The sequence below is a fragment of the Ruditapes philippinarum genome, unplaced genomic scaffold (genome assembly GCF_026571515.1).
Source record: "Ruditapes philippinarum isolate M1 unplaced genomic scaffold, ASM2657151v2 ctg427_1_1_1_1, whole genome shotgun sequence".
In the NCBI taxonomy this organism is placed as follows: domain Eukaryota; kingdom Metazoa; phylum Mollusca; class Bivalvia; order Venerida; family Veneridae; genus Ruditapes; species Ruditapes philippinarum.
In genome coordinates this window covers 163,884-184,394 of record NW_026860379.1, presented here as the reverse complement: position 1 = coordinate 184,394, position 20,511 = coordinate 163,884, and the positions used below count along the sequence as shown (strand labels likewise).

At 33.3% G+C, this 20,511-nt stretch overlaps 1 protein-coding gene across 1 annotated transcript in view; it reads left to right on the top strand.

The window, feature by feature from the left end:
* The first annotated feature begins 7,369 nt into the window (after window positions 1–7,369).
* Window positions 7,370–20,511, top strand: part of LOC132759835 (uncharacterized) — an 80,737-nt gene continuing 67,595 nt past the window's right edge. The window contains exons 1-3 of the mRNA XM_060751695.1: window positions 7,370–7,934; window positions 8,137–8,433; window positions 8,906–9,045. Of these exons, the coding sequence (XP_060607678.1) occupies window positions 7,370–7,934; window positions 8,137–8,433; window positions 8,906–9,045 (1,002 nt within the window). The remainder of the gene's footprint in view (window positions 7,935–8,136; window positions 8,434–8,905; window positions 9,046–20,511) is intronic.

Genomic DNA, 20,511 nt, shown 5'->3' with positions numbered 1-20,511 from the left:
GTAAAATTTTGCAATTTTCAACTTGTGTGTCGCATGTAACTCAAAAAGTATTTGACTAGAGTCATGAAACTTAACCGGAATGTTGATCAGCATATGTAGTTGTGTGCACCTGGGTATTGTTGTGTGGATATATTAGTATTTTCAGAGTTATTACCCTTGACTTAGTAAAATTTTGCAATTTTCAACTTGTGTCGCATGTAACTCAAAAAGTATTTGACCTAGAGTCATGAAACACTTTACAGGAATGTTGATCAGCATGTGTAGTTGTGCACCTGGGTATTTTTTGTGTGGATATTATTAGTATTTTCAGAGTTATTGCCCTTGACTTAGTAAAATTTTTGCAATTTTCAACTTGTGTGGCACGTAACTCAAAAAGTATTTGACTTAGAGTCATGAAACTTTACAGGAATGTTGATCAGCATGTGTAGTTGTGCACCTGGGTATTTTTCGTCTGGATGTTTTTTTGTATTTTTAGAGTTATTGCCCTTTACTTAGTAAAATTTTTGCAATTTTCAACATGTGTCGCACGTAACTCAAAAAGTATTTGACCTAGAGTCATATGAAAACTTTTATAGGAATTGTTGATCAGCATGTGCAAGTTGTGCACCATATTTTTCGTCTGGCATTTATTTAGTATTTTTAGAGCTATTGCCCTTCACTTAGAAAATTTTTTTTGCAATTTTCAACTTGTGTCACAAGTTACTCAAAAAGGATTTGACATATTCATTAAACCTTACGGGCAGATTGCTCAGCATATTTAGATTTGCCTGGGTTTCCTGGGGTTTCGCTTGTGGATTTATCCAGTATTTGTAGAGTTATTTCCCCTTGACTTAGTAAAAAGATTGACAGAACAGTGGCGCGGTGGGGGACCCGTGTCCTATGGACACATTTTAGTTCTCACTTTAATTGGAAGAGGCCTTAGCCACTTTCTCACTTAATTGGGAAGAGGCCTTAGCCACATCTATTTTTTGGGAAAATTAATCACTAAAATTTGCTAAATTGGGAAGTAAAAGAACAGGCTTAAGTTCACTTTTTTAGGGAAACTGCAATGATTTTAAAGAAAATCCCAATTTGGGAAGAGGCCTTATATCTAAGTCTGTTATACAAGCAGGAAAATCACTGTATTTAACAATGGAAACATTACACATCATTTATTTATGGATGCTACTTTGTGTGCGAGTGTTTTTGTGTATTTTAGAGCTATGGAATTTCAACAATAGGCAATGAATTTTGGTAAAACTTATAATTAAATATTGTAACATTTTTAAAACATGTGCAAATATCCCAGTCATTATTTAGCACTGGCCCGGTAGCCCATGGCCAGTGAAAATTAGTTAGGGCCAGTGTAAATTTTAAGGAAATTTCGTTAAATATATAGTAGAATAAATTCAAAACTGGAATTCTGGCCAGTAAATTCAAACTCTTAAATTCAATGACTGAAATCGGACATTCAAAATCATAGGAGACAATTGTTGCATGTGTTATTTTTTACAGACACAAGTAAATACCTGTAATATATTGATAAATGGTCACCCGAAAGCGAAATGTCCCTGCAATATTTCACAGTGATCCAAGGTGCTGATATCCCTCAGCGTAAATTTCACCCAATCGGGTGATGAATGGAAGTCAAAAACGGGTCGGGGAATTCCCAAGGACAACCCCCCGTAAAAAATGCGGGGATGGGCAGATTTTGGAAAAAAATTGTTAAAGCTGTATTTTAGGGTTTTTAAATTTAAAATTTAATAAAGCCCTCAGGGGTATAATTTATGCTTTTTTGTATTTTTTGTTTTGTCTTTCCTGTAGAAAGGACCATATTTTTATAAGAATCTGCGTTTGCACAGGTCTTTTAAAAGGGACTGAAAAATTTAAATTGTGGTGTTCGTGGTTAAGGTCATCAACTTCAAACCACTTGCCCCTCGTTGTGGGTTTGAATCCTGACAGGGACTTTGTATTCTTTCATGTGAGTAAGCTATTCAGCTAGCATACAATTCTTAAAAAAAAAATTCCAGTCCCATCAACCTCAGCAAATTTTATAGTTACATAAAGCTTAATTTTTTTCTGTCAAGTTGAATAAGAAACATTATGAAATATTGGCTATTGTATTGGTGACTGACAAATAAAAAGTGTGTATGATGACAATATAAGAACTACTGAAATTATAAAAAGAATGCCCTACTCTTTTAAACACAGATGCCAATTGTTCGCTTATCTTAGGTAATCCAACGATTTCGGGGTTGCCAGGACCACTTTTGTGAACATGCAAATCTCTATTAGGTCTCTATATCCAAGTTTGCTACCATCTATTGTCCAATTGTAAATATTTAGACTGTACCGCCTTTTGGATATGTTCAGTTATTGTCAATATCATAGTAAGCCAATGAACGATAGGGTTACATATACCAACCAATTGTAACATAGCATTTTTAGTAGCTGAAGAAAGAAAAACAAAACATCGGATGATAGCAAAAGTGATATTAGATAATGAAAATGTTTGATGAAGCATAATAAAAGCTGCATTCATTTGCCCCTTGTGTTTCAAAATTACCGGTCTACATCCCTGTTCAAAGAATTGAACGTTACCTATACATCCAGAAAGATATCTACAGAAGTTTCTGTTGGTCATGTGAATTATTGATTATTTTTAATGCTCCTGAAGGACATCATATTAAAATCGCACCGTCCGTTTCTCTATCTGTCTGTGTGTCCCCACTTCATACGTGTCCGGACTGTAACTTTGTTATACATTGAGGGATTTGAAAATAGCTTGGCACAAATGTCTGACGCATCAAGACAATGTGTCGCGTCTAAGAATCATGTCCTACCTCAAAGGTCAAGGTCACACTAACATTTTGAAGTTTCACATTATCACAATTAGTTAATAGGTGAACACATATTAGTCTGGACTGTAACTTTTTTCATGCATCAAAGGATCATAGAATAACTTGGCATAAATGCTAACCACATCAGACAATGTGTGGCATCCAAGAATCACGTGACGTCCCTACCTCAAAGGTCAAGTTCACACTTATATTTTGAAGGTTCACGCTATCATGATTAGAGATGATGGGTACAAACATTCGTGTCTGGACTGTAACTTTGTCATGCATTAAAGAGTTTTTAAAATTTTTGGCGCAAATGTCTACCCCATCAAGATAATGTGTTGTGGGTGTAAGACCCATGTTCTTACCTCCAAGGTAAAGGTCAACTCTAAAGTTTTGCAGGTGTACTTTGCTTTGCTTATAAGAAGATTTTGAAGGGTACACATTATGTTTTCAAACTTATAACATTGACATGCATAGAAGGATTTTAAGATAACTTGGCATAAATGTCCTACCACATAAGATGAATATGTCGCATCCCAGACCCTTGTTCCAAAGTGTTAAGTTTTGCTGTAAATAGCACTTCATTTTCACAAGAACAATATTAAGCAATAAGTTACTTTCATTCTACTGTTTTTTTTCATAAACCTGCATGCTTAAGAACCTTTTTCGGGGGCATTCATCACTTTTTGGGTGACAGCTCTTGTTTTTTATCTCGTAAAAAATATGAAAAATTGAACACAAATTATGGGCAAAAATGGTTATTGCTATTTTTACCTGGTTCGCTGACCATTAAAATGTTACACTTGGATAGGCATAATTTCACTTTTATAATTGAGGATTTTTCAATACTGGAAAAAAAAAACCAGCTTATTTTTCCAAGTTTTAGAAGCAAAATTGAAAAAAGCTTAAAAACTGTCATGGGTACTTAATTTTAGAATTTCAATGTCAGACCATTCAACTACATATACATGTGCTAGACGCTAATATGTCCTATTGAGAATGAAGTGCCTTATACTTTTCAATGAATTCATGAAAGATTGTTGACTTGGGTCCATTGAATGTAACTTTCAAACTGCTAGTAGCTGACTATACCTCCAGAACCAGTGCAGACCTCAAAGATTAGTCAGCACATTCATGCCATCTGTTTCATGGTCTGCAGTGCACTGTTTACTCATGCCATCTGTTCAGGTCTGCACTGTTTACTATGCCATCTGTTCATGGTTCTGCACTGTTTACTATGCCATCTGTCAGGGTCTGCACTTTTTTACTATCCAATCTGTTCATGGTTTGCACTGTTTACTATGCACCCTGTTCATGGTCTGCACTGTTTACTATGCACCCTGTTCATGGTCTGCACTGTTTACTATGCACTCCGTAAATATTTAGCATTATGAAAAAAAAATTATGAGCGGTTTTCAATGGATTCAAAAATGAAAGAGTCCCATTGAAGATATTTAATATGGTATGGGTTAGGATACAGTCATTAGGTTACAGCTATTTTAATTCTGTATAACTCTGAACTTACTGAAGGAATCCCCCTTTCCTACCTTATTAAAAAAACATCAAGTACCTGTTTACTAGGATACACGTTATCTTTTTTTAAACTTTATATTCTGATACTGATCAAAATTACTTAATGTTAATAAATTCTGTTTCTTCATACAAAGAAAACACCATAGGTAGCCTACCTGCCCATTAAACTGAAATGAAATATGTTGTTTTTATCAAGACTTGATAAAACGGGACAGTAAGTAATCCATAATTTAAAGAGATGAAAATTAATGAGAAAAATTAAACCTCTTGATAAAAAAGTTTTTCTTAAAAGAATTAAAATGACAATTATTTAGAACCACTAAATAACCTTTTCATTTTTTTTTTTTTACATTTATCTGACAAGATTGGTTTTTGATTAGATTCCATATCATAATATTTGTATGAATTATCACATAAAAATTCCTTTCAGTTTCTTCTTTCCGTTATGTAGTCTATTTTAAACGCAAAAATTTATTAAAAAACATGCAAAAAACATGTATAATTTGGGAAACATTGTGCTTTTTAAACTCCCTAATTAGAGGCCAAATTAATCTGTTTGGAAAAAAGGGCGATTTTTTTCTTTTCCTCATACTTTAAACCCCAAACCCTTTTTACATAGCAGATGGCCCGTCTTAGTTTTTTTGACTCATTCCCCCTTGCCCTTTTATTAATTAATGATGATGCCTAAAAGGGGAAAAGGGAAATAGTTTTTTTAAAATGGGGTTTTTATTGGGTTTTTAAAGAAATAATTGTGTGTAGTGGGGGATGTTTTTGGGCGGGGGGAAAAGGTAAAAGCCTTTTAAAAGAAATGTTGAGGGGGAAAATTTTTTTTAATTGAATGTTAAAGGGAAATTTTTGTTTGCTTCGTATTTTAAAGTTAAAATTAAAAAGAAATTTTGTAAATTTTTGTTATGTAAGTAAATTGAACTTGGATAAAAGGGTTAAATCGTTTTTTGGTTATGAGAATGACAAAAAAGCGGTTTTCCGACGGAGCTTGGCAATACTAAATTAAATTTAAATTTTTCTTTTGTGTTCATAAGGAAAAAAAGACATTCTGAAATACAAATTGCTTCAAAGGTCATTAAAAGCACTGGTTGACTGAAAAAATTAACAGTTCTTCGAATAAAACTTTAGATCTTGGTGCTTTTAGAATTGACTTCTGGTATTTAACTACTTTCCTTAGTTTCCTATTGAGTTTATATTTGTTTGTCTAGTCCATAGACTGTATATTGGATTTCAGTATAAAATCATTATTGTAATAAGCTTATACACCTGCCAATGGTAACCCAGTTTACCACCCCCTCCCCCACCCCAGGGCAGTGCTGGGTATAGCAAAAGAGGAAGTTCCGAACTGAGCAGAGTTTTTAACTCCAGCCTATCCACTGAACTGCTAGGTCAAACTGGGCTGGGTTTATTTTAGCACCAAAATAGCCACAATTTTATGTCAAAGAGACTTCCAGCTTCCAGTTTCCAGAATAACTTAAGGGGGATTTTGCCTTCTGCGTGTCCCAGCAGGGATAGGGACAAATTACTTAAGCGTTTGAAAGTCAAAAGTAAAAGTTTTTGTTTTTTCTCAGTAAAGTTTAATTATAACTTGAACTTTTGGATCCTGACTGTGCAGTACAGACTTGGATTATACTTTCAACATATTAGCTCCCTATGAATGAAATTATTATTTATAATACTTATTATCTTTAACAATATTCATTTTCCCAGTGAGATTAAACCTTTCAAAGGACATGCATGATTCTATGCCTTGAGGCACATCAGTGAACCCTTATTGCCTGTCTAATAATGTAAATTGGGGGTCAGAGGGATATAAAAATAGTTTTTTATTGAGTTTGTACCAGGCGGGCTGCTGGTATTGTTTATCTTCATATTTCAAAGTATTTTTTTGGCGGGGCATTTGTCAAAAAAACAGAAAAAAAGCTATAACCGACTTATCTTTATCATGAAAAGTCTTCATTTAGAAAGAGAAAAGAATTTTTTAATGGGAAAATGAGAGCTTTAAAACAGCTTTTGTAAAAAATTTGCGAGGGAAATTGATCAAAAGTTGAATTTGAAAAATAAAATTTTCTCATAACTAAAAAAAGGAGTTATCAAAATAAATCATATCATTGTTCTATTTTAATTGACAATTTTGTTGATAATACAAATGGTACAGACTGAGACAAGCGGCTTTATAAAGAAGAAGCTGCTATATTTGATTTTGTTCTATTCTTTAGGCCATCACTTAAAAAAAATGTTTTGTTTGCAGTAACGGCGACCGACTCACAAAAAATTTGCCCACTACTCAAATTTTTTTTTTCATGGTCTGGATAGAAAAATTTTTTTTTTTTTGAATCAGAAAATTATGCCTTGTGCTTTGTTTTCGTTCTTTTTAAAGGTTTATATTTAGAAGAAATAAAATGTAGTTCTTATTAAATTAGAATTCAGTTATCAATTGTTACCGTAGTTTATCAAGCATTATATTGTCCAGCATTTTGAAATTCCATTTTATTTGGGCAGATACAGTTCAATAATAAAAAAAAAAAAAAAAAAAAATCGACCTACCTACCCACCTTAAAAATTCTGGGTCGGGGTTACTGCAAACAAACATTTTTTTAAGGATGGCCTTATGATATTTTTGGAGGACAAACAAAAATTTAGAAAAAGAAATAGGGGATTTTGATATGGGTGCCTGCTTGAAGTTGTGTTTGTAATATTATACGGATGGGAAGCTTAATTTATTTGCTATGGGTTACCTGTTTAAAGCTAAATGTTTTTCCAATATGGCCCATTAACGGGTTTCTTGTCCGTGTGACAAAATGTCCCAATCATTTAAAACTTTTTCTTTTTAGTTTTGTTAATAATGAAAAATAAGGGGTTTTAAGAAATTTTCAAAAAAATATTCCATGAGTAACATATTGTGTGTAAATGAAAGTTTCAGGTTTTGGTTTTATAAAATATTAATTTATATATATTTTTTCAGGATGATGTTAAAGAGATGGCAGTAAGGCTGATCTAGAGTGAAAATGAGTTCTACGGAAGCCTTTGCTGACCTGAATCACTTACCAGAGGAGAATAAGGAGTCTCCTGTACCCCAGACAGATGAAAAACACATAGAAATTAAAGAGAGTGACAAAGGAGAGATCAAAGAGCTACAAAATGATGTCAATGAGAAGGCTGAGAGTTCAGTGGAGTCAGAAGAGAATCAGGTGCTACCAAGTGTTGTAAAAGATGGTGCTGTAGCTTCTGGAGAGTCTTCTGAAAAGAAAATGATTCAAAATGTGGAAAATGAGAGTTCAGAAGTATTAGTAGAACCAGAAGATGATATGGTGCTTCCAAATGTTGTCAAGGATGTCTCATATGCTTCTACACCTGAAATTCTAGAAAAAGACAAGGCTGAGATTGAAAATGAATCTGGAAAGAATAACAAACTACAAACATTTGATAAAGTTGAATTTAAAACATTAGTTGAGAAACAAGATGCTGAAGTAAATCAATATGAGACTGGTGACAGTTCTGCTACTACAGAAGAGATTGAGAACAGAGCTGATGTTAATCAACAGTTACAAACAGACACTGAAACTGAGAAAAGTAAAAAAAGAAAAATTCATCTTTTTTTTTAATTGTAGAAAGGCCCTTTAATCACAAAACATTTAAATGAAAATTTCAGGGCATTCAAAAGAATGCAGTGAGATGATTTAATTGAAGAAGAATTCCAAAAACCTAAAAATTAAACCCGAAGCATCAGTATCCCTTGAAAATAAAGAAGAAGTGGCCATCATTGAAATATTAGAATGCTCTGCAAACCTGGGAAAACAAGACCAGCCAACTTGTACTGAAAAGGTAGTTGATTCTGTGGAACAACCTGGAAACACAACCTCTATTAATGAAGCCAAAGACTGTTCTAATGAAAAAACAAATATCACTGCCAATATTGAAGAAGAACAGCAGCAAATAACTGATGATAAACAAAATGATCCTTTAATTGCTGAAATTACAGAAGTTCCAGAAAATGTAAAACCAGAAGATTCAAAAGAATCTATAAACACTGAAAACACAGATGAACAAGTTGGTGCTGAAAAAATAGAAGGTTCAAAAGAAGTTAGCATTGAAACAACAGAAAAAACCGGAAAGTTCTTTAAAACCAGATAATCCATTAACTGATGAAGAACCAAATGATCTAATAACTGTTGAGAAACCAAAAAAGAATCTTTCAACCATTGAAAAACGCAGAAGAAAAAAGTTTTGAAAAAACCAAATACATTACAGGTAGATTCTGTTGAAAAATACTGAACATTCTCTAAACGATGAAAAATTAGATGAAATTAACATACCTAAACTACAAGAAGAACAAGGAGCTGTTTTTGAAATGTCTGACAAGTCAGAACCAGTGAAAAAAAACAAGATGTTTTAGATGTAATATTTAGACTCAGAAAAATCAGAGATTGAGGGAAAGTTGGAACAGGTCCCTGAGACAACTGAGGTCTCAGAGAAAGATGTTAGAAACATTGATAAATTGGATAATGATGATTATAGATGAAATTGTAGACACTCAGTCTAAGACTATAGAAGAGATTGGCCAGAGGAAAGATCTAAACATCCAGAAGAAGTTGGTACTGATGGTAGTTCTGCTGTAGGAGCTGAAAACATAGAGGCTGATGCCGGAGAGAAGAAAGATAGACATACAGACTCCATATCAGAGGTAAGAGAGAGGGATTTATGTTTCTTAATTAGATGGGCCATAGAATATACTGTTATCAAATATATCTGCTTGAGGGAATTTGCAAACTATACTTGTGTTTATTTTCACCAGCAATATATTTTTTTAAACATATTATTAACTAACAATTACCTGTTCCAATACATTGAAAGGTAACAAGCACATTTTGTCAGTATTTATCTAGGTAGAAATGAGAAAAAACATTAAAAATTCAATTTCTTGGGGAAGGAAAAAAATTTCTTTGGGAAGGAATTGAGACATCAAAAATTGTATATATTTAGGGGAATCTGTGTTATAAAATTTAGCTGCCATAGAATGGAATGAAATGAAATTGTAGTAAAAGAATTGGAAGGATTCTTACTTTACCAGTTATGAAGCTATTGATGTGACCATGTATATGTACAGATCTTTTTTCTAATTTGTCATCATTTGTCAGACTTCCCAATGGCAATTATGCTTATTATAAAGTTCCCTAGCTTACAGAACAGCTGGGCGTCCGTGGCCGAGTGGTTAAGGTTGTTGACTTCAAACCACTTGCCCCTCACGGCTGTGGGTTCAAATCCCGACAGGGACTTTGGATTCTTTCATGTTAGGAAGCTATCCAGCTAGCTTACGGAACCTCGATGGTTCTACTCCGGTGCCTGAAATAATTCACGGAAGGGCGCCTTAGGTCTTCCTCCACCAGAAAAGCTGGAATGTGACATATACTGCGTCTGTGTGACGTAAAACCTAATCAAACAAACATACAGAACAGCGGTGGTTCTACTGAAGTGCCTGTTCATGTCTGAAAGAGTGCTAAAATGGACACCAGGTCTCTGAGGTCTTTCTCCACCAGCAAAGCTGGAAAGTCACCAAAAGAACTTTTCTATGTTGGTGCAACCTAAAACCAAACCTAGTGCAATTTTCCCAAACTGGACAAAGTAGCTTTTCCCAAAATGGCCAGGAAGAGGCCATTCATGCTGTATGAAATAATTAAAGCTCGGGGGACTTTTAGTTTGTACTAGCAAAGCTTAATATAGTCGTTATTAAAAAATAAAAAATTCTTGAAAATTTCTTGACAAAATACAAAATCTTACTTGCCAAAGGTTAGACTGGCACTACTAAAAAAGTTTGAAGAGTGTCACCTAACTCAATACTTGTCAACTGAGTCAAAGGGAAGTAACTCCATTTGCCCAGAAAAAAATATGATTTAAAGAGTATTGATTATATCCCTTTAAGCAATAAGTTTTTTAAATGTGTTTTAAATGAAGAACAAAATTTAATACTTGTTATTCGTGTTATTGAACAGGTTTTTAGCTCGACTATTCGAAGAATATGAGAGCTATTGTAGTCGCCCCGGCGTCGGCGTCAGCGTCCGCGTCGGCGTCTGCGTTGGTTAAAGTTTTTTGTAAAGTCAAATATCTCAATTATTACTTGAGATATTCAATTGAAACTTACAATACTTATTTATAGTAACAAGGTACATCAGATTGACAAGTTGGATAACTCTGCCTACAATATTGACAGAATTATGCCCCTTTTTAACTTAGAAATTTTGGTTAAAGTTTTTTGTAAAGTCAAATATCTCAATTATTGCTTGAGATATTCAATTGAAACTTACAATACTTATTTATAGTAACAATGTACATCAGATTGACAAGTTGGATAACTCTGCCTACAATATTGACAGAATTATGCCCCTTTTTAACTTAGAAATTTTGGTTTAAAGTTTTTTGTAAAGTCAAATATCTCAATTATTGCTTGAGATATTCAATTGAAACTTACAATACTTATTTATAGTAACAATGTACATCAGATTGACAAGTTGGATAACTCTGCCTACAATATTGACAGAATTATGCCCCTTTTTAACTTAGAAATTTTGGTTAAGAGTTTTTTGTAAAGTCAAATATCTCAATTATTGCTTGAGATATTCAATTGAAACTTACAATACTTATTTATAGTAACAATGTACATCAGATTGACAAGTAAGATAACTCTGTCTACCATATTGACAGAATTATGCCCCTTTGGAACTTAGAAATTTTGGTTAAATTTTTTTTGTAAAGTCAAATATCTCGATTATTGCTTGAGATATTCAATTGAAATTTAAAATACTTATTTATAGTAACAATGTACATCAGTTTGCAAAATTGCATAACTCGTGTCTGCAATATTTGCATAATTATTTGCCCCTTTGAAACTTAGAAATTTTGGTTAAAGGTTAAAGGTCTTCAAAGATATTTACTTGAAACTTTACACATGCACTTAGGGTCATAATTGGAGGGTCATAATTGTATGTCACTGACCAAGTTCCATAACTCTATCTTGCATTAAGGCTGATTCATATCCCCTTTTCTACTTAGTCTCTTGGTTAATGTTTACATGCAAGTTTTACATATCTCAATAACTATTAAAGATATTTATTTAAACTTCACATATGCATTTAGGGTCATAATTTTAGGTCACTGACAAAGATCCATAATTCTATCTTGCATTTAGGCTGATTTTTCTCCCCTTTTTCAACTTAGAAATTCATGGTAAAGTTTTGCTTGTAAGCTGTTATCTCAATAAGTTAACTACTGAAGGGTTTGTGCCTTTTTTGGGACAACTTTATGCATTCATAATAATAAAACAGTGATTTACTTGATAAAACATCTTAATAACAAGCTTTTCTACCTTTTTCTGTCAAATTTATGTATTCATAGATAATTATTATTATTATACTCAATAAAAAAAACCTTGTGACATTACCTTCCGAATAGTCAGCCAATTCTGTTATAATTAGACTCTCTCTAAGGCCTATAACATGAATTTATAAAAAAAAAAATAGCCCTTTTGTGAACTTAAAAAAATTTAACATTTATCAAGGCTCTTTTACTATCAAGCACTTAGAATAGTCGAGCGTGCTGTCCTACAGACAGCTCTTGTTTTTCATGTAATTCAACAGTTTTTTTATATAAATTAAAAAAAAAAATATATTATATAAAGATGCAGTCATTATCGACTTGCATGATAGTGCAATGGTGAACTCGTAAGGTATTTCTTTATTCATTTAAGGTCAATTATTTATGTGAAAGGTGACTTTTCAACATCGGGGGTCAATAAAAATTCCTTGTATAGGTTTGATCAATATTTCAAATGGGCCCGTTTTGTCAATTTTGCGTTCCAGTTTATCAGGGTAGAAAAATTAGAAAAGGTAATAGGCTCTTTAAAATGTATGATTTTTGGCTCTTTAAATAGCATTAATGGTAAAATTTTGTTCAACTTGAACTAATGGACTGGGTGTGAAAGGTAAATTATTTACTGTAAAGTAATATAATCATATTGTGAAGTTGTCAGCTTTTATTTTTCCCAGAGAAAAAAACTTTAAATCATAACTGTATTTTAATATTTGAAATAGGGACATCCCTGAAACGCTGAGGTTGCTGCTGATAAAAAAAATCTATGTTAAGTGATAGGTAAAGGGTTTAAAAATAGAAAAATGCAAAAGCCGATTTATTTTAAAAAATCACTCCTTTCAAGGTTTGTTAACTGATATGTACTAGCAAAGTATTTTGATCTATCGGGTAGAAAATTCAATTGTAGCGTACCAAGAGTTATTGAAATGTACACGTCATGAAAAAACCAATACAAATACATTTTTTGTAGTTCAGCATGTAAATTTATAAGTTTTAACAACCGGAGAAGATGGAAATATTATTTACACGTTTTTCGTTAAATTAGAAAACGTAAAATTTTCTCATATAAAGTTCAATTTGGAGTCATAAAAAATTTGGATCTTTGTGAAAATTTGACATAAATTATGCTCGCTATATTTGAATGCTTACACGATGCAGATAACCCGCTTAATAACCAAGCATAGATAGCATCTTCTGTATACAAAAAAGGTAAAATGATTAATATTTTTTATGAAGCTTAACTTCGTTAATTTAAAGTTTTGGTTGCGACTTGCTTCGCCCATTTAAACCAGTTTCGGTTGAGAAAAATTTGCTCTTAATAAAACATATTGAAGACATTTTTTTAGTGGCTTAAAAAGGGTGTTGTTAATTTTTAATGGGTATATTTGTAGTAACATCAAATCGGGAGGGGTTGAATACTTCTAATGGATATAGAATTGATTGAACTGATATTTGATTATCTGTGAATTTACTTGTGAATTTAGTATTTATAAGTAGTGATTCTTGGAAGTGTGAATAAAAAGATTTCTGCATTCTGTCAAGGATAACTGCATACTGTCAAGGATTTTTAAAAAAATGACTGCGGGGATTCTTGTTTATGAAAGAAGTACATAATTTGACTGTGAAGGTAACATTCAGCGTAAAAGGCTAACCTTTGAAATTTGAAAGTATTTTTGAAAATATATATATATATATATGTATGATACAAAATTACCCTTGAACATTGAAGTTCATGTAAAAACTTAATGTTAATTTACTCCATATTGTATTCTTGCCATCAGATTAAGGTCAATAAATTTTTATTAAAGTGTACTCAAAAATATGCAATTGCTCAAATATGAAAATTTTGACATACCAATACCATCACTATGAAGCCACATAGACCAAAATGTTTTTGCAGCCCTTATGCTGCCTGCCTTATGCTGCCAATTTCTCCATGAATTCTAAAAATAAAGCAATGTTCATGTTTGAATGTTGAGTTCTGCTTTATTGGATTCCAGGGGGGCATGGGCAGTTAACTTACGTTTACCACTGCAATCAGATGCAATCAAAACTAAAGGATGCAAATTTTGGATTCTGCTGTGTGCTTGGGAGTAAATTCCATTTAAGTTAATACCATTAATTCAAAGTCTCTGCCTCTTCATTGTGTTTTATTTTGATATATATAATAGACTGGTAGATCTAAAATTAGATTGTTGATAAAGCAGTGCAAGTTACGTGTATTGATCAATCAATAAGGGGATGGATTAAGGCGTGTTGTGATACCTTTCAATTTTAATGTCGAAAGTTCAGTTATTTTTATTTCATTCAATGTTAATGTGGAAAGTTTTATTCATATTTTCCCCATCAATATTATTCAAATTTGCGTTTCGCGTAATCCATATTAGTTGCTATCAATAGTTTTTAATGGAATGCTTGTATATGTTCCTATATTAACACAAGGTGCAGAGAACTGAACCGCTTTCAATAAATTTTAATCTTACGTGGGTGCATTTAAGTGAAATTGTTGGGTAATAATTGTACTATTCACAAAGCAGTGTATTTTGGGACATTCATTGTACTACCACAAAATTATTTGATTATGATTATTGATAAGGATTATGTGACATTGTATGTGCAATGTTTACACTAATTTTATTGCAAGTTGAGAGTGTTCATTTTACATTTGAAATGGCGGTTAGGTGTCCAGAAGTCTTATCTCCACAATGTGTAATATCAAAATTTTTTCGTTGAAAATAATTTATAACATTGAAGAAACCCTTATTTTTTCCAAGATTCAAAGAATTTTTTATTTAATATTATACAATTATTGACTAGTGAGCCATTGAATATGATGTGATATTCACCGGCAGATGACATATTGACCGAGGCGATAGCGAATATCACATCATATTCAATGGCTCACTAGTCAATAATTGTTTTATTATATGAATAGGCTAAGAAATAAAAAAAAATACAAAAAGTACAACCTTATATACATGTACAAATTTTGCCTTGTTGAAGCGCGTGTTAGGCGTGCAACGTCTTCACGAACGCTGCGCATACAAAAGTAATTAAAGTTTATACTCAACATTGCGGTGTAGCCTTTAAGTAAAATGGTAATGTATTGATATTTTAATCGAGAAATATGCCATAAAGAACAAAAAGCAACAATTATTTTTTAAGTTACACGCGTATTTAACAGTCTACGGTGTATGATCATTGAATATGAGTCTCAATCTATTTTTAGACTGGGAAAATCCAATTCAGCCAGTGAATATGATACTACACCCAGTAAATATGATTTTATAAAAAGTTCTGTTGACTACTGTTTGGACCAATGAGATTGCAGATATATTTAGATCATATAATAATAATAAATAATTATATTTTGTAACTTTGGTAACTTTTTTTTTCCTGTGGGAAAATAATATACTACATTGTATTTTCAATAGATGTTGTCCGGTACTCAGCAAATGTGGGTTTTTCCCAGCTAATCTGTCGGTAGATTTTTTTACAATTTTTTACCGTTCTAGCTTCATGCTGCACTACCCGTCACAATAGATCAGTCAACCTGATGTGCTTAATTTCAAAGCTGTAACTGTAAAAGCTTGTTTGTAACTACGAATTAGCTGGGAAAACACAAAATAGTCTTAATTCCGGATTAAGTCTATTGGGAATATGACCGAATATCGGCTATAATATAAGCCCAAAAAAATCCTTGCAAACAATAACACATAGCCTGGTCAGACTGCACAGATGTGTCAGGTCTAAGCTTTGCTCTTTACTCTACGTTTGTTAGTATTTCAGGTTTTTGCACCAATTTTAACACACTTTTGGCAAAGGCTGATCACTTTGAATTCTAGCAGGTTATAGATTGAATTAAACTACCAACAGTACAACAGTTTTACTGCACTGGCTTTGTTATTTAGAGGCATATTTTCAAAGGGTTGAAAGATTTAAGTTTTGTTAAAACATTATCATGACCAATTTTAGATAATCTTGTTATTACAAAAATTAATGCAACTTTGAAATGTTAGAAGACGTCATGTCAGAGGAGTCAAGCCATGTTTAGAGCAGTCGTATATGACATGCAGTAATATGATACCAAACATGTTTTTTTTTTTTTAAATAGAAATCTGAAAAAACCAATGGAAATAATCGAGCACATTGCTTATGTCAATATTTTATTTGGTCTCTTATTTGAGATTAGTCAAATAATTTTGTTATTAGTGACTAAATTCACTAATGCGGTATATTCTATACACAAATATTTGAATTTAGCTTCACTTTTTAAACAAAATTCATTCAGCAGTGAAGATATACTTGAAAACTTTACAAATGTCATCTGATCTTTTGAATAATTTTTACTGGTGGCAAAAGCTAATCACTTTTGGTTTCTATCTCTTTTTGCAATGATGCATGCATTTGTAAAGTCATATCAGCGGATAATGGAATTTAATCTGGCGATCCAGCGGTTATGAGCAGCTACTTTGAATTACTTGCTTTTGGTTCTTTTGCTTGGTTCGACCTTCGGGTTGGAAAGTTTGAATTCTTGAAGGGTTGATCAGTTGTTTGATACCGGATAATTATAGAACAGAGAAGCTCCAAGTAGTTGGAATTTTGGTCTTTCTCAAGACAAGTAAAAAATGATGAATGATCTTGTACAGGTTTAAAGATGGAAAAGTCCTTTTAAGATATTTAGCAGTGTATCAGTGTGCATTGTAAAGGTTGACATAATCAGAATACTCATATTGAATATATTAAGTATTGTAAAATTTAGCTCCAGTTTGTTAACAGAAATGATAAAGCTAACAAGGGCTGCTCCAGATGTTCAATTTATGTTGATGTAAAAATATGTTTATACATGTATAAGATAATTAACATAAATTTTATCATGGATTTACTGTTTATTGATCTTGGTTTAAATTTCGTCTTAATTTGAATGAGGTTTTTTCCCCATCTTAGTGAATACCTCAATAATGGTGGTTCTACTAGGGTGCATGTCCGTGTCTTCAGTAATGCATGGAAGGGCACCTGAGGTCTTTGTGCTGTCTGACCAGGCTTTATACTGTTGGCTAACTGACTCCAAATTTGTCATCTTGATATAGTGGACAAATATAAAAAACTGGAAGCTGGTTCAAGTCCATTTAATAAATGCAACAGGTTAAGGCAAAAATAACATAGGATATTATTGCGTTACATTATTATATGAAATTATTAAAAATCTTCATTCAAGAAAATATATCTAACATAATCAAATCAAAAATTGATTACATTCTCCAATAATTGCACATTTTGCGCATTTTCTTTGCAACAATTGCACATTTTGTGCTTTTGATACGGTTGCAAAGTACAATGTTGTATTAAACAATAAAATAAAGAAATATTGATTCAAGTTATGGGCACATATGTTTTGAGGTATTGATTTTAATAAGAAAATAAAAACATTATTATGAAGTGACACATTAGACAAGCTTTTGATTTGGAGCAATCCCTTAATGTTTACAGGATTTCAATATCAAAATTCAAAAATTGTTCAACCAGTTGGTGAAGACTGATCTTTTTTTTCGATTCCCCCAATCAAAATCATACATTTTAGTCAAGGACGTAGCTATATATAGATTTTGAATGCTGGCGGCAATTATAGCATCCCTTAGTGCATGCCACCAGAGCCTGGCTCAAGCCTATACTCCAATTAGTTAGGTTGGTATATCATTACAACCCTAGTGCAGGTAGCTTTGCTCATTACTGCAAAATTCCGAACTTATGTGTGTTTGTTTTTCTGGTTTTCGCATCAATTTTTTTAACACATTTTTGGCAAAGGCTGATCACTTTCAATTCCAGCAGATTATAGGTCGAATTATTAAACTACCAACCTCCAATATAGGTCTTACAAGGCTCTTTACTATTGGTTGATCAGATTGATATCCTATAGCTGGCCCACTTAGCCAGATAAGGAAAGCATTGGAGAAGTATTCTAGAGGTCGCTGGTTTGATTCCCAGGTGAGGAATAATTTCTGTGTGACAATAGATCTCGGACATCGAGGCCAATGGTTATTGTTGTCTCAACGCTGATACATAAATCATTTGAGACTAGTTGTTGGTCACTTGCGGTGAAATTGGTAATTACTGGTTAGTTATTCAGGGAAGCCGGTTCTGGTGGATTAACCTGAAATATGACCAAAAATTGGTGCAAAAATCAGAAAAATGAACAAACAAACATAAGTTCAGAATTTTTATACGCCCGTTTGAAAAACGGGACGTATTATGGGAACGCCCCTGGCGGGCGGCGGTCTGGCGGGCGGGCGGCGATAAGTTCAGAATTTTTATATGCCCGTTTGAAAAACGGGACGTATTATGGGAACGCCCCTGGCGGGCGGCGGTCTGGTGGGCGGGCGGCGTCCAATTTTGTCCGGAGCATATCTCCTACATGTATGGAGGGATTTTAATTAAACTTCATAGAAATGTTCACCACTATGAGGAGCAGTGTCGCGCACATGAACCAGGTCTCTAGGTCAAAGGTCAAGGTCACACTTAGAGCTCATTGAAAAATGCTTGTCCGGAGCAAAACTTCCACATGTATAGAGGGATTTCAATATTACTTGGCACAAATGTTCACCATTGTGAGGCGGAGTGTCGCGCGCAAGATTCAGGTCCTTGCAGCCAAGGTCAAGGTCACACATAGAGGTCAAAGTTCAGATAAAAATATGAAGATGTGTATATGGACCATTTAGTCATCATTTATTGAGGGATTGTAACACAAATGGTCATTATCAAGACTATGGCTGTGATACATATAATTTAGGTCAATATATACAAGGTCAAGGTCACTAAAGATGATGAAATATCCAGATTTTGTCCGGAGCATATCTCCTACACGCATGGAGGGATTTTAATGAAATTTCATAGAAATGTTCACCATTATAAGAAGCCATGTCACGCACATGAACCATAGGTGTTCGGCGCGTTCATTGGTCACTACCCCCGGACCAACCCCCCTCCCCCTCACCCACTCTACACAGACTTCCCGAAATATGTCGGTCCGACGGACATGTCCGATAAATTTTGATCAGGTCTGACAATTTTTTATTCCGGATCGGTCCGACTGTCCGGCTTTTATCCAAGCCGCATGTATACAAAATGGCGTCGCTAAAGGTTCCAAACCTTGGAAAAACCGAAAATCTACGTCAGAAGAGTGCACAGAAAAGCAGTAAAATGATGAAAATATTAGACCTGAGACAAAATTTAATGAAAAATGAAAGCAGAACCATGAATCATTGGTGTATGACAGGGAGGAGATGAAAATGCGCTGTACGGATTGTGCAGATTTTTACGGCGAAAAAATAAAAAACAAAAAGTGTCTTAGAAATACAAACACAAGTTTTTCTTTTATTTTGATCAATTTTATTTGGTCCGACAGATTTTGTTTCGGACCGACAGATTTTCATGGTTTGTCAGACCGAATGTCTGACAGTTTTTTTCAACTTTCGGGAAGTCTGTCTACAACCCTCCTACCTCTCAAAACCATGTAAACTGTAGTATTTTTCATTTTAAACATGTTTTAATAGTTAGTACATGCTTTTAATTCAATTACCTTCATCTCCAACAAAAAATAAAAAAATGATATAATATATATTTAGTAAAGGTATGCAACTCGCCGCTCATTTTTCAGCACTCATCTTAATATGAACTCCATAACTCCAACATTTTTTCACCAATTTTCAATATCTTGGTACCAAATAGTAGGGAATTGATTACTCTTAAAGGAATTTAAGCTGTCATTACAATCATTTCAAGTTTTAAGAAGATATGTAATCTCGAAGTCACCGCAAGTGTAACTCGACAGAGATCTGACCGCTGGGTTTTTGTCAAAATTACCCGACTAAACTGCAGTTTATTCAAAATGAATGAATATTATTTTGTATTGCGCATATAAATATGATCAAATTATATTATTATTTGTTATAACTGTTCAATCAAAACGTCATATAAAACTATAACTAACCGTTTTCCGATATGTCAAATTCCAAATCTAAATGAAAGTAATTGTTCTGCAGAGTGCTCTCCTCTGTATTTTTTGTACGGAGTATTTTCATTGGTCAAAGGTTTTCACACGCCCAATGAAAATACTCCATACTAATGCATCCGTGTATACATGTGTACTTTCATTTTGGATGGAGAATTTAACAAATCTGAAAAACGGTTCGTTATAGTTTTATATGATGTTTTGATTGAACAGTTATTACAAATAATAATATAATTTGATCATATTTATATGCGCAATACAAAATAATATTCATTCATTTTGAATAAACTGCAGTTTAGTCGGGTAATTTTGACAAAAACCCAGCGGTCAGATCTCTGTCGAGTTACACTTGCCGTGACTTTGAGATTACATATCTTCTTAAAACTTGAAATGATTGTAATGACAGCTTAAATTCCTTTAAGAGTAATCAATTCCCTACTATTTGGTACCAAGAAATTGAAAATTGGTGAAAAAATGTTGGAGTTATGGAGTTCATATTAAGATGAGTGCTGAAAAATGAGCGGCGAGTTGCATACCTTTACTAAATATATATTATATCATTTTTTGTTGGAGATGAAGGTAATTGAATTAAAAGCATGTACTAACTATTAAAACATGTTTAAAATGAAAAATACTACAGTTTACATGGTTTTGAGAGGTAGGAGGGTTGTAGAGTGGGTGAGGGGGAGGGGGGTTGGTCCGGGGGTAGTGACCAATCAACGCGCCGAACACCTATGACATGAACTAGGTCAAAGGTCAAGGTCACACTTACAGCTCATT